The 25,388-nt window shown below is 33.6% G+C and overlaps 1 protein-coding gene across 1 annotated transcript; it reads left to right on the top strand.

Annotated features, from left to right (window-relative positions):
- The first annotated feature begins 38 nt into the window (after positions 1-38).
- Positions 39-15,797, top strand: LOC111641714. Its single transcript, XM_023387924.1, has 2 exons — positions 39-274; positions 15,287-15,797. The coding sequence occupies exons 1-2, from the start codon at positions 39-41 to the stop codon at positions 15,795-15,797; spliced, it is 747 nt and encodes a 248-aa protein (XP_023243692.1).
- The last annotated feature ends 9,591 nt before the right edge of the window (positions 15,798-25,388 follow it).

The following is a 25,388-nucleotide window of genomic DNA, read 5'->3' as shown; positions in this document are numbered from 1 at the left end:
AACACATGCTGACAGCGTATGAAGCTTGAGGATACAAGATGAGCTTAAAAGTTCATTTCTTACACTCCCATATTGACTATTTTCCCGAAAACTTGGGAGCCTACAGTGAAGAACAGGGTGAAAAATTTCACCAGGATGTCCGTGATATCGAGAGACGTTACCAAGGAAAATGGGATGTCAATATGTTAGCTGACTACTGTTGGATGCTCAATCGAGAAACCAGAGAAGGAAATCGGAAACGAGTTCGGAGAAGCATCAAAGAGAAGAAGAAAAGGTGTCATAATAAAAAGGAGTAGACCTAAAATTGTGTATAAATATCAGAAACAATATTTTGATTAGTTGTAAGAAAATATAATATATTTAGTTCATTGCAATAAGCAAGAGTTTTTATCAAAAATTTGTTTTTATTTTGCAAAAAACGTATACGTGATGGGGTGTTACGGAAGTCATTTTTAGAATTGCCAATCTTTTAAACATATAATTCAGCAAAAATATCCCATGCAGCTGGAAAAAAATTTTTTTGCAATGTTATTTTTAATTCTCATTTCTCGATAATCGATGTCATGATTAGGATATCGATAATCGCAATTTAGAATATCCTAAATTATAAATAACATTAAAACTATTATCTTTACGCCATAGCTTTAAAAGGATTAAATAGCCAATTGAGTATACATATTGTATGTATAAATAGTCACTTTGTTATTTTTTAGCCTGTAACGCGATTTGATTGCGACCTTGAACCTCAGTATATTTTACAGTTTTAATTAAACACATAAAGTTAGATTGAAAAATATTTTTCTTTGAAATAAATAATAAATGAATATTTTAAATTAAAAATATGATTAAAAATTGCATCCCGGCATTNTTTTGGATTTTTAATTTAGAGTTAAAAAATTCTTATAGCATAAATTTTTATTTATTTATTTTATTTTAACTAAGACTAAATATTTTTATTATTATTTTATGTATCTTCTAGAATCATTGAGTAATTTCTGCAAAAATATTGAAAATTAATAACTATAAAATCAATATAAGTAGATATATTTGTTTTTGTTTTAAAATTTTAATGATAACTTAATTTTTATTAATAGGTTAATAGGTTATTTTTATAATAGGTTAGTTAAATAGGTTGTATATCTAAATATAAATGTGAAAAATTCTAGAGATTATATATATCGTCACATTTAAAATAAAATTATAGCTTTCTTATCTCGTTAGGCTACAATTTGATAAAACAGTAGACCTACAAATTCCCACTGTCGTCCGTCTGGCTGTCTGTCCTTTCTTAATATCGAGAAAGAAATTAGATAGATGAAAGTCGAGACAAGACCTGACGAGCTTGGAGGAAGGAGGCCCCGATTAACTAGATATGAACTTCGGTTTGCACCGAAAGTCATGTTATTTAATTTAAAAAAAATTTTCCTTGAAAGGTGTTAGATGACCGGCACGACTTTATTGCTAGCAGGAAAATACAGAGGCAAGCTGCTACTAATTTGAGGTGGAGAGCATATATTTTTAATTAAATAAATTAAAAATATGATTAAAAATTGCATCCCGGCATTGTGACGATGTCGCAATAAATAATTGCTTGTTTAATAAATAATAGTATAGTATCATAATATTTCTATAGAACGGACTAGTTAATGTCTATGGAATGGTCAGCTTATTTGTTTATTAGTAATGTGTTTACAGAATGGGCAAGTTAATTGTAGGGTTAAACGTTAAACGAATATATCAAACAGCTTACAATTCTTATCAATTAATAAAGGTTAATTACTCGACATAATCTTTATATCAATCTGCCAGAAGTAATATAAAATATCGACTAACAGTAGCGTACTGAAAATACAAAATGTAATCTGTAATGATTTTTTTTTATTCATTATTACTTATATCCTACATTGTCAAATATTTTTGTAATTTAAATTGAATTTCATAATATGGAGTCATTTAATAATAAGGAATAGTAACAACGTCTCCATACATGACACTGTAACTTGGGTGGTCCTATTTAGAGAATACAGTGGAACCTCGGTATACGTCTGCTTTAGAATACGTCCAATTCGGAATACGTCCTGTTTGGACGAAACAAATTTTGCTTGGTATACGACTTCAATTATACGCGGCATCTATGAACAAGTAGCACTACCGGTGTACTACACTAAACTAGACGTTCGCGGTGCTACGGTTTATAACTTTCTTAAATTTCTTCTGATTTTAGTTTGTAAGTAACATTTTATTATTTTTATTAATCATGAATTGCCAAAGGGCAACAGAAAAATAAAAAAATGACTAGAATCACAACGGAACTGAAAAAAAAGTTGAGAAATATGAAGGTGGCACGCGTGTTCGAGATTTAACGAGATTTAACTGTTGCATTCTGTATTCCGAGAACGACGATATCGACAATCGTGAAAAATAAAGACATTATTAAATTTGCTAACGTTGCGAAAGGGGTTAAATCAATTTCTAAACAGAGATCGAAGACATTAGATCATGTCGAGAAATTGCTTTTGCTTTGGATAACTGAAAAACAGTGTGCCTGCGACAGCGTATCAGAAGAAATTATTTGCGAGAAAGTTAAAAGGATACATGCTGATCTCATGAAAAATCAAGCAGAAACTAGCGAGGAAAGCCAGGTGTTTAAAGCCAGCCATTTTTTTACATGAGAACGGATTAATCATTTTTACATTACTTCTTATGGAAAAGGTTGGTTTGGTATACGTCCTATTCGGTATAAGTTCAAACACCAGGAACGGATTAAGGTCGTATACCGAGGTTCCACTGTATTTCAACGACAAATTTCTGTGGATGTAGAATTGATATGGTATGGTTTCCTCGTAGTCTACACTTAATAACAAATGAAAATTTTCTTCTTGCATTGTAAAAGAGAAAATTTCTTAACTCGGCATTATAACAATTTTTATAAATGTCTAAAAATAGGGTCTATTTTAATGATTCTAATGGGCAACACGGAAGACGTTTAGAAGAACATAAACTTAGTAAAAATTTATATTTGTGAGCTTAGCGATAGCTTTTGAACTGGATATATAAGGATTTTGTAGCCGTTCTGTACATTAATAGCGAGGTTGCGGCCGAAGTTTTCAACGCGAAAATGTGAACGTCAGACCTTCTAGGTTTACAGCGCCGCCTTGCTGTAAACCTAGAAGTTTGAAAATGGCGTTTGGAACGTCGAGCATGATTCCACTGACGTTCCAAACGCCATTGTCAAACTTCTAGGTTTACAGGTTCTAGGTTAGGAAGGCTGCGCTGAACGTCCGATGTACACATTTTCGCGTTGAAAACTTCGGCCGCAACCTCGCTAATATCTATCTGTTGGAAATTTCTAGCTATACTTAATACTCTTAGAAAAAGGATAAATCAGGATGCAATATTTCTGTACAGACGAATAATAGAATGTTACGGTATATTAGTCATTGGATTTAATGTTTTCATCATAGAAAATCCAATAACAAAATTTTTTAAATTTTAAAAAAAGTTAAAATTGATTTCATTGTAGAGCTTATTAACAATTAACAAAACGCACCCAGCAAATGTAGAATTCATTGTTGAATTAAATCAGTTTAAAATTAAATAAAATAATCTCATGAAAAATAAATAAATACGATGCTGATTATTGTTTACTTCAAATGATTTTAATCACTTATCTCTAAGGTTATTAAGGGTCATTGTGATTGATATTAATTAAAAGTTATTTATCCGATCCGATATGTTATTCGACTAGTAGATACATTTTTTGTAAATCTATTTGGAGAGAAATAAAAATTCTCCCATTTATATGTAGTCAAATCACATCACCGGAGAATAAGATTGTATGCCATCTTATTCTCTGGTGATGTGATTTGACTACATCAAGAGGAAGGAAATTAGAAATTACAAAAATTTACAAAAATTACAAAAGCAATTAGTTGCCTTATGCCTTGTCTTGTCTCTACGAAGCTCAAAAAACCATGGATTTTTTTCTTAGAAGTGTTGTTGTATGTCCCCATTTACAAAGAGTTCTTATTAGGAGTCAGACTGGCGCCTAATAAAAACGACTTGTGCGTTTAGATACTTAACGGATTATAATTACAGTAGAGCATCGTTTATCCGAAAGTCAGTTATCCGAAACGTCGGTTATCCGAAATAATTCCAGTCGGCAAATTTAAATTTTCGCTAGTGCTGTGGCGCTGCAATCTTTGGCTATGTCTTGGGCTACTCCAATATTTTTTATGTTTGTGTATGTGTTTTAGCTGGCAGCACTGGCACTTTTATATGGTGTTTTTCTGAGCACTGTGTCCTGCCGAATCGAACGTTTTTGATACTAGATTAACTCCTAAAGTATTTTTTTGTTTTTATATTTTCAATATATTTATTTTGTTTGTAAAAACTAAAGGAATAATTTTTAACGATACAATAGCCACGATTATTATTTTTAAAAGTTTACGTTAGGCTTAACATCGACGAAAATTCAACGCGAAGCGACACGCAATGGAGAAAATTTTCAATACGGGATAAGTTAATATATTTTTTTCGTACATAATCGGTTATCCGAAAAACAAGTTATCCGAACAATCCCAGTCCCCAATTGATTCGGATAAACGACGCTCTACTGTAATTTTATTTTAACTTTTAGTCTGACACCCAATCCTTGATTGAAAGGATGAGTATTAACGGTAGAAGAGAAATGTCTGACCCGTGGCATTGTCAAAACTATAGTAAAGCGCAGCTTAAATTCAGCCACTGTGAATGCTAAGGATCATTGAACACTAATAAGTAATTCACGACAAAATATAATCCGAAGATAGGCATAACATATTCTACCCTTAATTAATTACCTTACAAAATTATTATTATTATATATTATAATAATAAATGTGTTAAAAGGCCGCTTTAGTATTGGCAATAATCCAAAGTTATGGTAAACTTAACAGCCCGTGGTAAACGGCCGGATGGCTAAGCGGTCAAGGTGGTAGCCTACCGCTCTGAGGGACCTGCGATCGAATTCGGATGGATCGAAAAATCCCACGAATTTTTCGGGGGTTGTTCGTCCGGAAATGTCGGGCCCCGTCCCTCACCACCCAGCTGCCCTATTGTGGGCCTGGCCGAACCCATAATCGGCTTGTTTAAAGAAGTCCTGTTAGTGCCCACAGGGAGGAAAGAGTTTTAAAAAACTATCTGTGATCAAAACGTATCGAAAATGGCTAAATAAATCACAGGATTTGTATTTATTCATCAAAATTTATTTCGTCCCCTTCAAAGTAACCCCCTCCCACTGCAATGTACTTAAACTAACGTTTTTTTCCATTCCTCGAAACATGCTTAAAGTCGCTTTTGTAAAGTCTCAGGACTCGCAGCGAATTTTGTTTTATGGCATCAATCGACTCAAAACGGTGACTACTAAGCGGAAATTTTAGTTGAAGAAACAGGAAAAAGTCACACGGTGCTATTTCAGGTGAATACGGAGTTTGCGGAATCCTAATGTATGAACGAGCATTGTGAGCAGGTGCATTATCGTGATGCAAAATCCACGAGTTTTCTCACTACGTATCAGGTAGTTTTTTTGCGAATTGCTCCACGCAAATAACGCAAAACGCTCAAATATTTTTTATCAGTCGGAAGGAATTTGTGATGCATAAGACATTAGAAGAAAACTTGATTTCTGACTGACTTCGACGTGGTCTTTTTGGTCGTGCTTCAACTTTCCAGCGCTATTCACTTAATTGTTGAGCTGTTTATGTGTCAAAAGCGTAGCTCCATGTTTCATCCCCCGTAATGTTGCGTTTTAAGGACGATTCTCCTCGAGAAAGTATTTCCCCGGTCTCTTGAATACGTTGTTGTTTTTGGAAAACAATTCAACGTTTTCAGGACGACTCGAGAAGCGACGCGCAGCAAACCCAAATGATATTTTAAAATTGTTTGACAAGATCCAAACGATACTGTAACATGTTCAATACTACCTCTAATTGTTAAACAGCGATCATTGAACACCAAATTGCTGATTCGAGCGACGTGTTAGGGCTGTTTCACACTATGACCGACTGGTCCGACTCCAAGTCGTGGTGCCATGGCAACAGCAGTCGGCCGACCGATTGGTCGTTCCAGGCGGACAGATTTAAAAAGTTAAATATTTGTAGTCGGGTCGGAGCAGTCGGTGAGCTACAGCCAATGAGAGCTTCGAAACTACAACCAATCAGACTTTGTATATATGAAAACTATCGAATCAATCAAACATAACTTTACATTATGTATATTTCTAATTTATTTAAATTTTCCCTTTTACCTTATTTCTTTCATAACTGCTTAAATTTTATATGGGAACATGTATGACTTTAATATATCTATACTAATATTATAAAGAGGTAAAGTTTGTAAGTTTGGATGTAAGAGTTGGATATAATCTCAGAAACTACTCATCCGATTTTAAAAATTCTTTCACCAATATTTAGAATGGACCTTCAGGGTGGACATAGACTGTAAATTATTCCATTAAACATTCATATAAATTAAAAGATATCATCTAGGTAAGCGTTATATTTTTGGTGTCAGCGGGTGACGAGGGGCAAGACGTGTACGTATACGAGATAGGTAACCGCGCGGCGCAGTCGCGTGTCTGAACTCGTGATATATAAAATTACATGTCCTGACTGACTGACTAGGTGACTGATTGATTCATCATCGCTTAGAGCAAACCGCTGAACCTAAAGAGGTGAAATTTTGTACACAGTTAGGCTGTGTACACACTAGGCGTTTTGCGTTGCATTAAACGCAAAACGCCTAGTTTTGCGTTGCATTAAACGCGCGTTAGCAGCGTACACACCAGGCGTTAGCTCGGCGTTAGACGAGCGTTTAGTGGAGCATACGCACTGGCTCAGTTTGGAAATGGACGTGAAAGTAATTGCTCGTGTGCCCCTCCTCCATCGTCGCTATAAAAGACGATGGCAGAGGCAAAGAGAATTTTGGGTGCACCCAATATTACGAGATAGACTGACACATGGAATGTTTGCGACGTTGTATCCAAAACTAAGACAAAATAAACCCAAGTTTTTTAATTCTTTTAAAATATCTATAAAATCCTTTGACAATGGTTGGTCTCTTTTTGATTTCATCAATAAATAGATCAGTATCGAAATGATCGTTCTCTATTTCGGCCAACGTACTGTACGTCCACTCTACCCGAAAACGCACGATCGAATGTACAGTAACATGGCAGCACATATATCTCAAAGCGCTCGGCTGACGCCCGCAAAACGCGCGATCGAATGTACAGTAACATGGCAGCACATATATCTCAAAGGGCTCGGCTGACGCCCGCAAAACGCGCGTTTTAAGAAAAATCTATAAACGCGTGTTTAACGCGCGCTTGGCCAAAAGCGCGCGTTTGAGTGTGTACGCCTATGCAGAACTCTTGGTTCGTTAATTAAACGCGCGTTTAAAAACGCTTAGTGTGTACGCAGCCTTAGGGTACGTCGTGAAAATGCACACTAAGAAGGGATTTTTCGAAATTCCCTCGCGGGGGAGAGGGAGAGGATTAAGGCTTAACCTGAAGAACGTCTACTGTACTATTTTAGATGCGAGTTTGTTTTTATAGTAACAACTAATGTTCAGAATCTTAGCGAAATATCGAGGGAGGGCTATTTCTATCAAATTGCAAATTCCGCGCGGGTGAAGCCGCGGATAACAGCTAGTATATTAAAAAACATTATCGACGTAACGATGAAAAAAAGATGGTATTATTTAGACTTTTCGTAAGAATTTATAAACGAAGTAAGATCATATCCGCAAAGTTTAACCAGGTAGATTACAAAAATATTTTAAAAAATTAGAAAAACTTAAAACCCGTTTTGATTGGTCCTTACAAATAGGCCACCGACATACACGGTAATCGGAATCAATGTGAATGCTTCTACTACTAATCGGTCCGATTATAGGATCGGTCGGGTCGGACCAGTCGTCCAGTCGGTCATAGTGTGAAACAACCCTTATTCATCAGTTAAAAAGTGGATGGTCTACCAGAGCGTGGTTCATCTTCGATGCGTACTCTACCTTCCTTGAACGTCTTGTATCACTCGAAATCTCTAGTTTTTGATAGACTATCGTCAAAGTCTTTTGGCAATATTTCAAATGTTTTAATATCGTTAATTCCGTTGCGAAAACAAAATTTAATGCACATTCTTTACTCAATTACACTCGACGTTTAAAAAATCGCTAGCGAATAAAGAGTAAAACAGAATTTTTATTCTTTACACACAAAACAAAAGTTTATTTCAGGGCTGTGGAGTCGGAGTCGGAGTCGTGAAGTTTTGGTGTTTTGGCCGGAGTCGGAGTCGTCAAAAAATCCGCCGACTCCGACTCTCTTTTTACTTACCAACTTGTTATGTATATCAGGGGTGTCCAACCTTTTTGTTTCTCTGGGCCACATTGGAAGAAGTCATGGAGTTTTTGGCCACAAGTATATTATATATACTGTACTTGTGGCCCAAGTATATTTTGGCCAAATCCTTAAATATACTTGTATATTTAAGGATTAGCATGTCGAGATTATAGTAATAAGTATTAAAACTTAATAAAATAAAAGAGTAGCCAAATTTGGCGCAAAGTAGCCAAATCTTGCAACGCTGGAAGGAATACTAAATAATGCTGGAGTTGGAACTCAAAGGATTATAGACCCAAAAGCACGGAAAGGAGAGAAAGGACGAAAGGTAAAGAAGTGAGGAAGGTTGGAAAATTATGGGTCAATGTGTGCATAAAACAAGGTCTATTTAACCTTTTTCATTACTTTTTATCTTTTGGCCTTTCTCTCCTTTCCCCGAATTTGACTCTAGATTCCTTTGAGTCACAACTACAGCTTCATTTAGTATTCCTTCCAGCGTATTCCTTAGTATTCCTCATTCACACATTCCCAAGTATTTGAAAATATTTCCTTTCCATTCAAAAACAAAATATGTATAAAGGTTTAGGACTTTGAGTTTTTGAGTTTTTTAGTCTTCTTTGAGTTTATGCCATTGAAATAAATAAAAAAATTTGTCGGTTTTGTTTACACGTTTATTGGGCCGCATTGGAACTTGCCTTGGGCCGCATGTGGCCCGCGGGCCGCGGGTTGGACACCCCTGATGTATATGAAACGGAGTCGGATGGTAAGGAAAAGTCGGAGTCGGAATCGGAGTTGGAGTCGGTAGATTTTTACGCGACTCCACAGCCCTGGTTTATTTGCAAACGAAAACAGACAGTGACGTACTGCTGCTAGATGTCGATGCAAGTCGTATCAAACGACAACGCACGTCCTCTTGCACGCGCGCGGTTTAAATGAACTAACTATTCGTGATACTTTTTGATCACAGTAGTATAGTGTACTTAAGTCATAAAAATATGTCTGCATGAAATTAACATAACTATAATCATATCCTCAAAATAACATTGACTAATTATCAAGGGCAACATAAAAATATGTAAATCATGAGTATGTGATACTCGTGAATAAATTAAAGAAGTAGAAATGCTTAAATAGCCAAACATTTTTGCATGTTTAAATTAACTCAGAATGTTCTTTAATGGGCTCACCAGTGGCCAAGCGGTTCAGTTCCCTGAACATTGGGAGTTCGGTCACCTTTACTTTTGGGATACAAGTTGTATATATATACTGTACAGTAAAAACTGCTTAGGCGACCACCTGCATTCGACGGGCATCTGTCAAAACGGGCAAAAATTTCTGGCACGGAATAGTTTACCCATAGAGTCTTCGTATAAGTTACCTGTATTAAACGATCACCCGTGTAACGCGACCGCGGGCATCGATTTTTGGTCCGAAACAACATACAACAACTGTAATAAGCGACCACTTTTCGCGAATGTATCTGGTCTAAACTATTGTAAGAACCGGCTCAACAACGTTTCCACCTCCTAATATAATGAATTAGTCTAAACTCTCATTCGAACCCATCCCGGGCACTTCTCCCACCCTTGAAATTAGGTGCAGTTGTTAAAAAATTAGTCTAGCAACAAAGGAAATTCATTTCAGTTTGTTGGAAAATGTCCGAAATGCAAAGTGCTGTCGTTAGAAGATCGTATTAAAGTTATCACAACAGCAATTAGCGGCGAAGTTTAACTGTGGGAAAACAAAATTTATTTTACCCTAGACCTACAGTATTTTCCTTGGGGGTGTAAAATATTGTACACGATACAATTAATCGGCTGATCTCATCGTTTGATAAAATCTATTTTTATTTATTTATTTTGAAGCTCATATACAGTACACGTGCGATAAATAGTTTCTGTATCAACCTACCTTATTTCCACGATATTTTTAGAAAAATAATATCCAAGTAATTTTCGCAGGCAAAATATTCAAAAAACAATAAACGCATTAATGCAAAAATCAGTTTTACTTCCTTTTTCGATTCCGCGATTGTAATAAAATCGTAAACGAGAAAAAATGTTAAAATTGTTTTATTATTAATTAATAATATTTCTTATTGTACTTAAGAAAATATTAAATATTAAAAAATACAGTATTTTTAAAGTTAAAATAAGATTAAACTAACGAAAACCAAAACCAAAATGATGAAGAGATACGACGCGCTTGTATATCGATGACGTACCAAGTCGAATTAAGTCGGAAAAAAAGAAAGTGTGCATTATAATCGAGAAAATACGACTATTGTATTAATCTTTAAAATATTGGTATTAAATCTGTCTTATAATATCATGACGACTTCTGTAAATCGGGTTATCCGATAAGAATAAAATACAATACCAATATAGCTCTATCGTTGAAAAAATTCGCTTATTTTTGCTTACCTCGAGTTTTGCTTTTCAGTAGAAATGGTTAAAAAGTGCACAAAATACGTACGGAAATACTTTATTACAGGTCCACTTGTATTGGACGACCACCTGTCTAAAAGACCATTTTTTGAAGGAACCGCAGATGGTCGCCATAGACAGGTTTTACTGTATGTGTATATATATATATATATATACAGTAAAACCTGTCTATGGCGACCTACCACAGTTCCTTCAAAAAGTGGTCTTTTAGACAGGTGGTCGTCCAANGGATAATCGATACTGTACTGTATATATATATATATATATACACAAAACAAACAACCACTCATAATTAAAAAATTAAGTCTCGTTTAAATACCATGTGATGATACTAATAATTTTGTAATTTCGATCTTCTATAAAATTCGAATATTAATGACATCAAAGTTAATTTTATTCTATTCTATTCGTTGCCTGGATTAATATGGAGGCTTTTAGCTAAAAGCCTCCATATTAATCCAGTTTGTTCTCTCCGATGCTGCGATCGTACGATCCGTTTTTTCCGGCCGAAGCTTACTGCTTGGACATACGCTAGGAGCGGGGAATAAAAGAGGAATAAATGCATACATGCGGAGCGGCATGGAAAAGCGGTGTCGAAAACGCATCTTCGCCACGCGGCAATCCGCTTTACATTTTGGCGCATGCGTTCAGTATTCAAGATGGCGAACGAAATCGACAGTGCCGCTACAGTGGCTAAAATATATTCTAGCCACTGTAGTACCGCTATCCACGTGTCTACAAATTTTGTTTTGTGCGGCTTGCTTTATTTAGCTAGAAGATTTTGTCGAAGATTCGAACGCAGATTTTGGATTAGAGATATTTTCTTGATCGAGAAAGAACTTGTATACAAAATACGCTTATTCCTCAATTAATTAAGATCCCTCGATAAAGAATACTATTTCGAGTAAGATTCGGTTGTTTTGTTGTTTAAATTTAATTATATATGATTTGTTTTGTTCTTTGAATTTAATTATATATGATTATTTGTGTAGAATTTGTGTTAAATTTATTATCCTTTCCTCTTTATTCTGATGTTAGTTATTGATATCTCGATTAACCACTAGCGTAGCGAGGGGGTAGCAAGGGGTCTATCCTTCCTGGGCGCCACTCGCGGAGGGGCGCCAAATGGTCTCCAAGACAAACAAGATTTGTTTCTGGAGGTGGGCGTCGATAAAGTGTCGTGCCCCGGGCGCCAGTTATGTTCACTACGTCACTGCGGTTAACGGCATCGAACTTTCCACCATTAAAACACCACGTGATTGTATTTTCTCGTGTGACTACCAGACGAACTGTTATTGTCTGATAGTAATGCGTTTTAACGGCGGTCGCCGCAAAAGATAGAATTCAACCAACTTTTGCGGCACGAGAAAAGCGGCACAAAATCGAGTTCTGCGACGAGAAAAAGTGACTTTATTCTGCCGCTTTTCCTTGCCGCGCCGGTTGTGTGCATCCTCCTTAATGCCTTCCGGGAGGTCTTTTAAGCGTAACTGGCCCTATTTAGACGTTAAAGACGTGAAGAAAAGCCGGAAAACTCCGCGTGGCCAGTCTGTCCTGACGAGGCGTGTATCCACGATTGAACTGTCAGTGTTCAGGGGAAATGAAGTCTAACCAGTAAATCAAAGAAATCATTTCCTGCGGTGAGTTTATTTTATTTATTGTCCCAATCAGAACATTAGCATCTAGTAGATTTTCAGTAGGAATTATTTTTGACTATCAAATTAATATTAATATCCTTTACTCAGAAAAGAAAGAAGCTGTGCAGAAATAATAATGGATTTCAATCCATACATTTGAGATGGTGCACACATAAGCACTTGAGACAGTGGGCACATTTTATAAATGTATTTTAATCACAATCTGTAGCATCACATACAGTCGACCCCCCTATAAGATAATTGATTTTTCCGTTTTATCTGAATTACATGTTGTACGAGTCACTTAGATTTTACAAATATGTGAGCCATTCACAGTCCGGCACACGTATTTGTAAAATCTAAGTGACTCGTACAACATGTAATTCAGATAAAACGGAAAAATCAATGATCTTATAGGGGGGTCGACTGTACTAGATTGTAGTTCTTTGTAAATTTGAAGCACGCTTGAACGCTGAAGAATTTTTCTCTACCAGTCAGTAGCCCAGACGAACACTACGAGTAACGAATCATGTTTGAAAATGTCAGCAGATAAATGAAAGTTAAGAAGATTGCAAATTTTCTTTTTTTGATAACACCTTTGCGTGTGTTCCAATTATCATTGTTGTGTACCCCTTTGGCGTTGAAGAATACCTCTAGTCCTGTAATAATTTCTCTGGGGAAGTATTTTAACTGCCGATGAAAGATGTGTCAAGAGACTGCACCAGAGAAGTACAGTTTTTTGGTACGATTTTTAAAGTAATTTCTGGTGTATTGGCATGCTTGACCGAATAATTTTGTATATGAATTCATATTTGTGTCCGCTCCATGAATCTATCACAAGAAGGGAACTTTTCTTTACGTCTGGGACTATTTGTATTTCCAAAATGAATTCACTTTGTCTGATATGCTACAAGTGACAGTGACATTAGAAGGCGTGAAACTATTAATCTCCACTTGCATTTTTAATTCTATTTATTTATTTCATCTACATTAGGAAATGTCGCTGGACAGCAGATCTCTTTCTCTGATAAATAACAAGACCCATAACAAAAAAAATAAGATACATAAAAATAAAATAAACCGACATAATAAAACATAAATGAAAACCGCAAATATATATATATATATATATTTGTGTATTCTGACTTATTTATATATATGAATAAGTCAGAATACACAAAAATGTTTAAAATATTAAATACGTATAATGCTAAAACATAAAAATTTAAAAACAATATAGGCCTAATAATAACCGAGCCGGAATATAGAATATTGCCATAAAATTATTTTGCGAAAAGTGCGAAAGAATTGAAATGCAATAGAATATGTAAAGTCGAGTTTACAAACTAATAAGAATTATATAATATCGTCGACAAGATGTTTTATGACTTGTAAAAAATGGACTTGAAGCATGTCTTCTACATTGTTCATGTTTCTGGCTATGCTAGGGTTGTCCAACCTTTTTACTTTATGGGCCAAATTAGAAATTTACTTATTTTCAACGAGCCACAAAGGTACTTTATATAAAATATATGCTTTCAAAAAGTTCAAAATATGAATATCAAATTTTAATAACAAATATATATAATTACAAAAGATACTGTATTATTGACAGTAATAAAATTATATTTACACAAGATAAAAATAAATTCAATGCAATTTTTGACATTGCTTTCCTTTTGTCAATATCTTCCTTTATGGTACTGGTCTTAATTCTAAGAATGTTAGTTAAATGGGAATCACTCAATCTATTTCTTTTAGCAGTTCTGATGTTTTTCATGCACGAAAAGAATTGTTCCCAACAATATGTACAGTACATGCATAACATATTCATAATGCATAATGCCACATGCATAACAGTTTTCTAGATAAAACAATTTTTCTAGCACTAATTATGTCATTACGACTTAAAAGTGTATCCAGTGAAACGAAAATAATTTTTATGACATACTTTACCAAAATAAATGAAAATGTACCTAAAAAGTCTAGGGTGCAGTGGGCAGCGGGTTGGACATCCCTGGGCTATGCGGTAGAAAAAGGATCTATGTGAAATAGATAAGCGGTAAAAAGGAGTAAAAACACAAGTGGTGTCGCGTGTATTCTTTACGGGAATTCTAAGACGAAGCCAGAATAAAACTATTAAAATATTTATAATAGAGTATGCGATCATAGTATTTGATCTTTCATGTATGTTGGGAAAAGGTAGCCTGAACCTTGCAACGTTGGATTGTTAGTAAACGATAGATTACTTTGTTTATTTAACAATAAATATATCTTATCAATTGAAAAAGATGATTCACTAAACTTGTATTGAAGTTGTCTACTAAAAACGTATTAACCTTGTACAAAACATAAACAACCATACAAGAGCTTGTGGGATTGTTTACATATCTTTGCATATATTGCAATCTTTGCTCTTCCAGACTTGGTATTTCCAGTTGTCATCTAACGTGATGAGCACCACATGTTTCGAAGTATGGATCGCGATTGGAAAAAATGTTAAGATACAAGGTGTGACAATTTAATTCCAGGACTGGTCGTGTATCATTGCAGTGTCAGCGTGCAGAAACTTGTCATAATAGTTCAACCATCTGGCTACTTGTTTGCATAAATTTGTTCATGTCTCGTAACTCGTTCTTTTTCTGTACTTCATTCACATATTGCTGTGAGAAAGTGCTGTCACGTTTTTGTCATGGAACAAAACGCGAACATTAAGTTTTGTTACAAGTTGAGTAAAAGTGCAACAGAGACGTAGCCCTCATCAAGCAAGTTTATGGGAATGATACCCTGTTCCGCTCTCGTGTTTTTGAGTTATTTGCGCGTTTCAGGGATGGTCGGGAAGATCTTGAGGACGATGCTTGCTCTGAACGACCTCAATCAGTTCAAACACCAGAAAATATCGAAAACATCGGAGACTTGCTGCGATATGACCGTCGAATGTCTATTCGGATGATAGCAGAGACAACTGGTATCAATCTGGAGACAGCTCGTCAGGTTAGGCCTCAGTTTGCAGCAAAAGGAAGCTGGGTACTGCTGTCCGACAATGTCCGCCCGCACACTGCGACTGTTGTCAAAGAGTTTTTGGCCAAACGTGGCATTGTTGAGTTGAACCACCCGCCATACTCACCAGATTTATCGCCTTGCGACTATTTTTTGTTTCCGAAAATAAAAATCACATTGAAGAGACGAAGATTCGACGATCTGGAGGACATACAGCGCAATGTGACCAAGGAATTCAGAGCTGTCAACGGAAGTGACTTTGCCGAGTGTTTCAAGAACTTGTACAAGCGTTGCGAGAAGTGTATTGCCCTCCATGGGGATTACTTTGAAACATTTTAAAAGGGTTTTTCATTATATGTTCTTTGTGTCCTTTTATTACTCCAGTCCTGGAATTTAATTGTCACACCTTGTATTTCAACTGTTTTGACCATTGATGTCTAAAATACGGCCTCCGGATCCAATTCAGTTCTCAACACATGTTAAATATTTGACACATCACACATAAATGATATAAATAGTCTTCTTTTTAGAATATGTATATGTAATATATAAAATATTTGTTGGCTTGCCTATTTACGACTTAATAATTTAGCCTGTCAATTGGAAAGTTTAGGCACATATCTACCACACATGCAGATTCAGGATGAATTTAAGTTGCGGGAGAATTGAGTGGCCTGATCGGTTGGATAAAGACATGCACTCTTTTAACTACAGACACAACAAAATGGTCAGAAATAATGCTCCCGGATCTGAATGATTACTTTGTAGACAAGACGTGCGATTACGCCAAGGAAGCATTTCAAAATTACAAATACAGTGGATGATCGGTTAACGAACATAATCCGTTCCAAGACTTTGTTCGTTAACCGATTATCGATTCACCATAGGTTTTTATGGGAATTTGATTAATTCGTTCCGAAGACTTCAAAAAATAAAAAATAAATACAGGTAACCCCCGTATAACACGGGAGTTACGTTCCAAAAAATTGCCGTGCTATGCGAATCCGTGTTATACGGAACAAAGAACTAGTGCGAAAAGGGAGGTTAGGTTCCACAAATTAAAAAACATGTTGTTAAATCCTTATTTAAATCGGATTTATTATTCATTTTTTTCATAGGTAATAATATACTTACTTATTATTTAAGTAAATATTTTACCAGAGGATTATTCATTTTATATGATCTCAGCATGAGCATCATCAACTGGTAACAGTCTTTGGGTGCGTTCGTTAATAGCGGTCACTCTGCAACGGGAGTGCGCTGCGGTTTGTAGGCATTTAGGAGCGACGGTGAAAGAAAGATGGTGGCGCCCGCGCTATCGATAGTATCGTGTGGAGGAATCTATAATTCTAAAATGAGCTTTTAGAGGCAAAAGAAGGGTGCCAATTGTATAATTTAACCATTAAATGGATTATTTGTTGAAAGAGCATTCAAAGTAGCCATGAAAACAGTTAGAATGCTCGCGCGGAGGTATAAAAGAACGCACCCTTCATTACATTTTATGTTGTATGAGGGTTTTACCCAATTTCCGAACCGTGTTAGAGTGAACCCGTGCTATAAAAGCACCGTGCTATACGTGGGATGCTCCCAATTCTCGAACCGTGTTAGAGTGAATCCGTGCTATAGAAATGTTGTGTTATACGGGGGTTACATGTACTTTTTTATTACGTTTATTTATATGTAATAGTAAAAATACATATATATGCAGTCTTGCATTTTTATTAGTCATGTTTTTTCCGTTTGTGGGGGTTAAAGAATCTGTTTAAAGTCGATTGCTTTTCTTTTTTCTTCAGGATTTTTTGGAAGTAATTAATAGTATTGTAATTGTAGAGATCCTCAACCCCATTAACCTTATTCTGGTTTGGATGCCACTTGGATGATCTGACATCCTCCCACTTCTTCAAAAGATCTATAGTAGCAGATGTCCACATTGGTCCTCTTTCGTCTTCCTCTTTTTCAAAAGAAAATACAACTCGCTGAGTTTCTTGGTATTCTTCATTTGAGAGTTCTTGGAGTTCTTCTGTGGTCAGATCAGTTTCAGATTCCATTATGAGCTCTAAAATGCTCTTTATTTCTTTCATAGCTAAGATTGTGCCTACTGTAGACCTGTTCAAGCCATACTGTCTAGCAACATCAGACATCTTGTGCCCATTCTCTACCTTGGATATTATCTCTTTTGTTTCTACGGTGAGCACAGTTCTTGACATTCCTCTTTTTAGGCTCTATAATATTATCAGTTTCTTTTTTTAAATAAAAAGTTCAGAAAAGCTCTTACAAAAATTTAGAAAAGAGAAATCAACTAGCCCACAAAAAATTATTTAAATGCAAGGCCCGGATGAAATTCGAAATTTGGTACTAAAACGTTAACGAATATCTGATTGGACAGTTAAACTTTCACCTTTCTTAAATAAACCCCGACGCAAAACTTAACAAGTGCCCGTCCGACAGTCTCGCGAAGACTATAAAAAATTATTTGTCAGAAAGGTAAACAAAAAGCTGGAATTACAAAGGATAGTTTCAAAATTAGGAGGAATATCCTATCCGATCGGTATCGGGTTGAATGTCGATGTTGACGTCTCCAGCGTTCCGAAAGGTTTCGAATTGTTACATGAAGACAAGCGAAAATCAATCGGTATTCGTTATTTTCCGTCGCTTCTTTTTATGTTTGTTCAGTAAAGTGTTCGTTAGCAAAACATGCGTTCGTTGTCCGATCATAAAAATCTTTCGTGAAAGTGTTCGTTATCCGAACTGTTCATTAACCGATCACCCACTGTATTTGGATAGTTGCAATCGTCTCGTCAGTGGGAAAATATACGAAGTGTGGTGTTACACCGTAAAGAATGATGGCTGTTTGATTAATGCTAAAGTTCGTTCAGGGAAAAATTTGAAGTGATATCACATTCCTTAGGCTTTAATTAAACCCAACAAGATGATTGTAACAGCTCATTGCACATGCATGGTCAGGCAAGTTACAATGAACTTTAATTAGGCTAAATTGTTGTTCTTTCATTGTTCCAGTATTCACAATTCATGCTGAGTGCCGAGGTGCGTCTTTCAGGATTCCATGCATTTTTATTTTGCACATTTTATTTGTTCCGCTACTCGTAATGAATCCCGCTGCTACGCAGCATTTATATGAAGACATGCGGAAAACATGTTTTAATTTTTTTACTGTGACAATATTTAAGTTTATCTTTGCAGCATAGAGTCAATAACTGAACTTAGATCACAGGTAAATTAATATCTTAATTAATTTTTATGACAATACAATCATAAAAATTTAAATATATTTTAGTATTATATTTAATGTAATCAACAATTAAGAATGCTGCTAAATTTGTCAAATAAGTAATTACGAAAAATTTCTTTCATATATTTTATGTGTACTTCTGAATTTTCAGTGCCTTATCAGGTTACTGCTCGAAAGATTTTCTTTATTTTTTAAATTATTGAAATTTGCATAGATTTTATGGAATGTACGCAAGCCTAAACATTGAGTGCTTGAAAGCAAATAATCAAATCCTCAACTGATAGTTTGTACAGTGTATTTTATTGATACTATGAATCGGATTCCTGTTTAATCTAGTTCAAAATCTATAACAAACACATCTTCCACAAAAAACACAAACACAAACACATATTAATAAAATATGCTTTCTTAATAAAACAGGATGTTTGAAAACTGATTTCACAAATTTCTGACGACTTTATACAAAATTTTATTAAAATACCTTTTTAGCAAACATAATGACTGAAAACTTGATATGACTTTTAATAGTTTTCTTGTGCAAAGTGTCATCTTGCTCCTGCGAGAAAAGCGACACAACTCAAAACTTCAATTATGTATGTGATGTATATGTTTTGTAAGAAATGTTGTAAACAAAAAATTGCAAATGTAGTTGAAAACTAGTGCTTCATTTGTAATTTGTTTCCTGCTTGAAAAATCTACACTATTCAATGAATTACGATTGCTGCCGCTCTTTATACAATTACATAATAACATGGATAGTAAGCTGTAGCACTCATGAAAATATTCACAGGAAAAAGACATTGTGTAGTGTCTGGAAAACTCAAGGAATTCCAAACTTTAAAAAATCTAGCCATCATGGTACGTGAATCACGTGTATGTTGTACAAGTGATTCACATACCATGGTGGCTACATTTTAAAAGTTTGTTAAATGTATTTGTTTAACGGAAGAAGGTTCGAATATGACTTTCGATACAAAAAGGTTTCTTGATGCTGTGTATTATAAAAATTATTCCTTTTTATATAATATTCTTTTACTATAATTTTAATTTTTCTTATAAGAAAATGCTTTTTATCTCACGTTTTGTTTTATTTATAAACATTTCGGCGAAAGAGAAATTATGTAAATAGAAAAAAACACAAACACATCTTCCATGTTCTCCATCTTGTATGCGTCAAGGAGCAGTCCACAAATGATATCACGTATTTTGGGGGAGGGGATATTTCAAAATGTGACGAGAGGAAGGGAAATGATCCTTGTAACGTAAGGGTTCATATTTAATATTAATCAGTATCACACATGCTTTTTAACACAATACATCACATTTGAAACATTAAAAATTTAGTTTTTGTATTTAGATTTATATAAGAACACTAGAAAATCAAAACGTAAATGAATATTATTCAGTTAGGCCAGTACAAAGTTTCTTATTTTTTAGAGTCGTATTGAAGGATCAGGTTTACAGTCTCAAACCACAAACAATTCCTGAATTAAAACAAGTAATTGCAGAGAAATTTTTAATTATAATGGAAATGTGTCAAAAAGTTTGTAGACGTGTTGCTAGTAGGATTCAGCATTGTATTGAATATGAAGGGGTACCTTTTGAGCATGTCCATTAATATTAAATCATTGTATTCTTGTTGTTGTATTTTTTGTTCTTGTATTCATGTAATTTTTGTTCAATAAAATTTAAAATTTTTTTAAATTTCAAAAGGGCGTTACTTATGCCCTACTCTTTTTACTACATTATTTAGGCCTATACATTTATTTATTACAACAATGAAAAACTCTTATAATGAATTTAAAAAGGTTTTATTTTGATATGTAAACTTATTGTTCTTTGGACTTTTTCGAAAATAATTTATTCAATAATCTTCAAAAATGTTTGCGTCACACTCGCGACACACCTGCTGAAAATCACTGGTCTAGACGCTTGTGATCCTATCAATAATCTTGTCTTTGGAGTATATCCATTTTACCTCGTTTTTTAACAACTAAGTTGTAATAAAGCAAAGAAATGATGAATATTTATGTATATATGTCACCACACTAATAATGCAAACGCTTTGTCGGAGAGGCTTTGACATAATGTGGCAATGAGTGACGTGGGAGGGATGGATGTTAAAAATGTGGAATTTTAGCGTGACATTATTTGTAGATGGCCCCCAAGAAACAAACTGCTTTCCACTTGGTTCTTGTGGCCACGGCATCTTACTGTAAAGATGCGTTTTACGTTCATCGCCTCATATGAGCATCCTTTTTAACCGCTTCGACCCAATAATGTGTTCTTGCTCATACGCCTAAATTTCTTATTCAAAATCATAAAATACTTGATCTCTGGAACAATTTTATGCTTTCCTAAATATTTTGGCAGTTTTTTTATTTTTTGTTTTCGATAACTCAGTAACTTTGTACAAGTAGTTTTCAAAGATTTTTGAATGGTTAACACTAAAGAAAGTTTAGTTTTTCCTTACAGAAGAATTTCCTTACATAATTTTCCTTACAGAAGAAAATTTCTTGCATAAAGGCATCTGATCTAGTTTTTTTTTGCTTATCAGATATCACTTTATCAAATTTATTGTAATATGCTTATTTATGGTAAATTAATTTACGACATGTTACAATAAATTTGATAAAAGTGTCTGGATTGTCGATATCTCAGATTCGATATTGTGATTTTGTCTTTCTCACGTCGATCGGCGAGTGATGTTGATTTACTTTGTTGCCACCTCTACCCGTGCTCAATTTGTCACATTTTTATCATTAATAACGTATTCGCCTATACGTGAACGGAAATTGAATTAGCAAATAATCAAACTGTTGCTTTATAATAGCGTTATTAACATAATACGATAGAATAAAAAAAATCTCATAATAATGCTTTAATGCATGAATTTTTTCTGCATTTCTCTGAATGTTTCAAAAATTCTTTCTTTCTCCGAGATTCATAAAAATTTAATGATATGCGTACCGACGTGTTTCCATTGAAAAATAGTACTCAATATAAATAACACAAAGAAGACAGAATTTTTACTGAAAAGAATACAGCAAAATATAAATTTACTATTAAGGATATAAATGACTTAATGTTACATCCGACTGATTGTTTGCCAAGTATTAAAAATTATTAGAGAAAATGTTCGATTTTAAAAGAGTGTTCCATTAGGATAATTTGAGCATTATCTTTTAAATTATAACAATAATTTATTTCAACAATCATATTAGATATAAGTGAAACATTACTATCTAATTAATAAACTATTCTTTAATTTCTCTAAAGAATATTCAGTTTCAGAAACGAAAAATACGACACTATCAAATCTATAGATTTTAATATTTGTAGAAATAAATTATCAAATTATAGGCATTAATAAAAAGGTAAGTCCAGGTAGGTTGGAGTAAAAAATTGTAGAACGAAGAATTTACATAGAGATGTGAAATAACGAAAGAGAAATTAAAAGATAGATATTTAAAACAGTATTTGGACTCTTTAACGATATTAGTGAACTGCTGCATACTGATATTAGAATCGTTCTTTGCAGAAGTCCCCCATACTGATATATTATATATCGATATTCCAAATTCTAACTGTAATGTTTTGTAATTATTCTTTCTCTCTTTATCCGGATGGTCAGATAGATCAGTTATCGCCTCTCATTCTTTTTTCCTAACGTTTTTCTCTTCATACTGTCTTAGAATTAACACCTCTTCTATGTATCTTGTTCAATCATGTATTTCCGCACTTTCCTTGGTTTTTCCCTTCGACCGCTTTCCTACGACTTTCCTCTTATGAGCCTATCTTGAAACTTTCTTCTTTATTCTTCTCAAACGTTTGAACTATTATAATCTTATACCATGGTTTATGGTTATTACATGTAAAATTATATCCTGAATTACAACCTTAATATAATACTATCCTTTTAAATACAGATTCTGATGTGAAAAGTAATTAGTGTTTAATACGTCTTGTAAAGTCAAATATAAAACATGGTTCTGTGGAGTAATTATTGTTAATATAAAACAAGTCAACAGACGAAATAGGTAAACTTATTTTTATAATTACGTAATATCAAGAAAAACAATTATAAAAGTAATGTAATTTTTAATCGCCTGGATATGATGAGAAGTTGGCTACAATTAATAATGATAAATATTCAATTGAAGATAATTCGAGTATAACCGAGAAAATCCGATTAGTGTAAAAATTATTGCGATTTCTTAGCGACAATTGTAGATACGGAAAAGAAATTATACAGATTGTATAACTAGTTACATAAACTACAGAAGGCTAGATTATAGCCAATATTACATTTTGATTCCTTTAATCATTCTTTATGTAATGACGTTGATATTTCTAGCAGTTGATTCTCTAAAAGTTTTTTGTTTTTATATATTAAACAAATGTTTTGATATAATAAAGATTTTACTTAAATCATAAATATATAAAATGAATTTAGTATCCACTTGGAAATTTATATGAAGGTTTTCTTTATCCACCAGACAATATATTTCAATTAACCGATGATGGTAATTAAGATATGTCAAAGATTTTTGTCATAATTCTTTATAAAAATTAGTTTATGTAGATAATATCATTACTTCGGATAATTTAAGTTAAATTAATTATTTTAGAAAATTTAATTGAAAATATTAACAAAAATGTTAATGCATTTGAAGTTAATGAAGATAAACTTAATGATAATGTAAATAAAAATGTCACTAATTCACAGAGTAAAATTATTTTTAAGAAAATAACACAAAATTGATAAAGGAATTGTCATAAAAAATATTTGATTAAACTTTCCAATTTTGTTTAGTAAACAATAGTTTTATTGACTAGCAGGCGCAATCACTCCGTATGATACAATCTGTATTAAATTCATTTTATGTTTCAATGTGGATTGTATTTATTTTCGTCACAGTTAAATAATTACAAGAGTTTTTAGGAATCATTACGCCTATAAGAGATTGTCCATAAATTATGTAACACCATTTTTACAATTTTCATTTACAATATCCCAGTATCCCGTAACGTTCTGTAACGCCGTTGCACATACCTCCTCCAAAATCACTTAACGCATATTCTTGATTAAACTCTTTAATTGTACTAAGGAATAATACCCAGCACGGGGTACTGAACATTACATTGTTTTATTAATTACATTTGTAATGCACAAAGCAGTAACATAAACAGTACGGCTCGCTATGCAACACTTCAGAAACAAAAATAAATCATTCCGTCATCCAAGGGTTGAGATCCTAGTAATGTGTAACATTTTTACGTTACGTAATGCTAGTTACGCATCGTAATGATTCTTTGCACATCACTTATCACATCTGCGTTACGTAATTTATAGACAATCTAAGTTTATAAAACAAAGAATAATTTTAAATTAATTGAGTTGGATGAGATAAAAAATTACGAAATGCAAAAATTTTAATTAAAGTATTACTTAAAAAAAATTAAGAAAGTAAATTTTAAAAGGCAAAATAAAGGCCTCATCACCATTATTATCGTCCGGAATAAAAATAATTTTCTCTCAAATTATGAACACGAAAGTAAAAAAATATTTAATAAATGTATAACTATTCTCAAAATATATACAGATCACGACGAACTTTTAACTCAAAATGTGGTTAAGTATTTTAATTGTTCCATTAAATCTCGGAAGCGAGCAGGAAATAATGACGGCACTTCCGATTTACTAAAGTGAAATTATAGTTGTATGATTGGCAAAATATGTCACGTGTCAGATGAAACTCTGTTTCTGATTAGCTATGTATATGTGGCATTTTTCGATGTTTATTCCTTTATACATACTTGTATACTTTATATATAAATACAAAATAAAGTTGATTATATACTGAAGGACATCGTTAAAAGAAAATAATTTAAAAAATAACAAACTGTTATTGAATTACACAGTTTGTAATTAAATTAAATTTGAATTTAAATTAAGGACCAAAAAAAAAAGCATAAATCAGATTTCAGGAAACAATTTGAAGCATTAAAAAGAAAATAATAATTTTTTTAAAGGATTAAAAGAAAATTTATGAATTGTTTTTAAATATTAAAGATTCCATGGAAAATTACAAATAAATTGCACGCAACATTAAAACAAAATAATGATGAAAATATTAATGATTACGTAGAAAAAACACAATTCAGATATAAGTGATTTCAGGATACATGCATTAAATTTAAATAGGACTATTAAATACAATAAAATAAATAAAATTTGTGAAAATATTGATATAATTAAATAATTAGAAATTATTTCTTTAAGTTTAAAAGTCGATTTAATAAAAAGAAATTACAGGTAACCCCCGTATAACACGGCACTTCTATAGCACGGATTCACTCTAACACGGTTCGAGAATTGGTACACTACCATCCCCCGTATAACACGGTACTTTTATAGCACGGATTCACTCTGACACGGTTCGAGAATTGGGTAAAACCCTCGTACAACAGAAAATGTAATAAATTTTTACATACTTAACTAATAATAGTACTTAACTATTAGTACTTAAGTATGTAAATTTTCTCTTCTCGCCTTCCGTCGATACACGTGGTCCTTCTCGAAACTTGTTTCAATGTTGCCAGATCGCGACGCTTCTGCTTCTGATGTTGCCGAATGTTTTTCCCTTATTCCATACTTGCTTTATTCTTCATAAGTG

Source organism: Centruroides sculpturatus, unplaced genomic scaffold (assembly GCF_000671375.1).
Source record: "Centruroides sculpturatus isolate CEXI.00-Female unplaced genomic scaffold, Cexi_2.0 scaffold52, whole genome shotgun sequence".
Classification (NCBI taxonomy): domain Eukaryota; kingdom Metazoa; phylum Arthropoda; class Arachnida; order Scorpiones; family Buthidae; genus Centruroides; species Centruroides sculpturatus.
Note: the sequence above shows the minus strand (reverse complement) of the source record. Positions and strands in the feature narration are given on the sequence as shown.

Coding starts and splice junctions, on each gene's coding strand:
- LOC111641714 (XM_023387924.1), top strand. CDS start 39: ATGAGCTTAAAAGTTCATTTCTTACACTCCCATATTGACTATTTTCCC. Junction 275..15,286: donor ATCAAAGAGAAGAAGAAAAG/GTGTCATAATAA, acceptor TGCGCGTTTCAG/GGATGGTCGGGAAGATCTTG.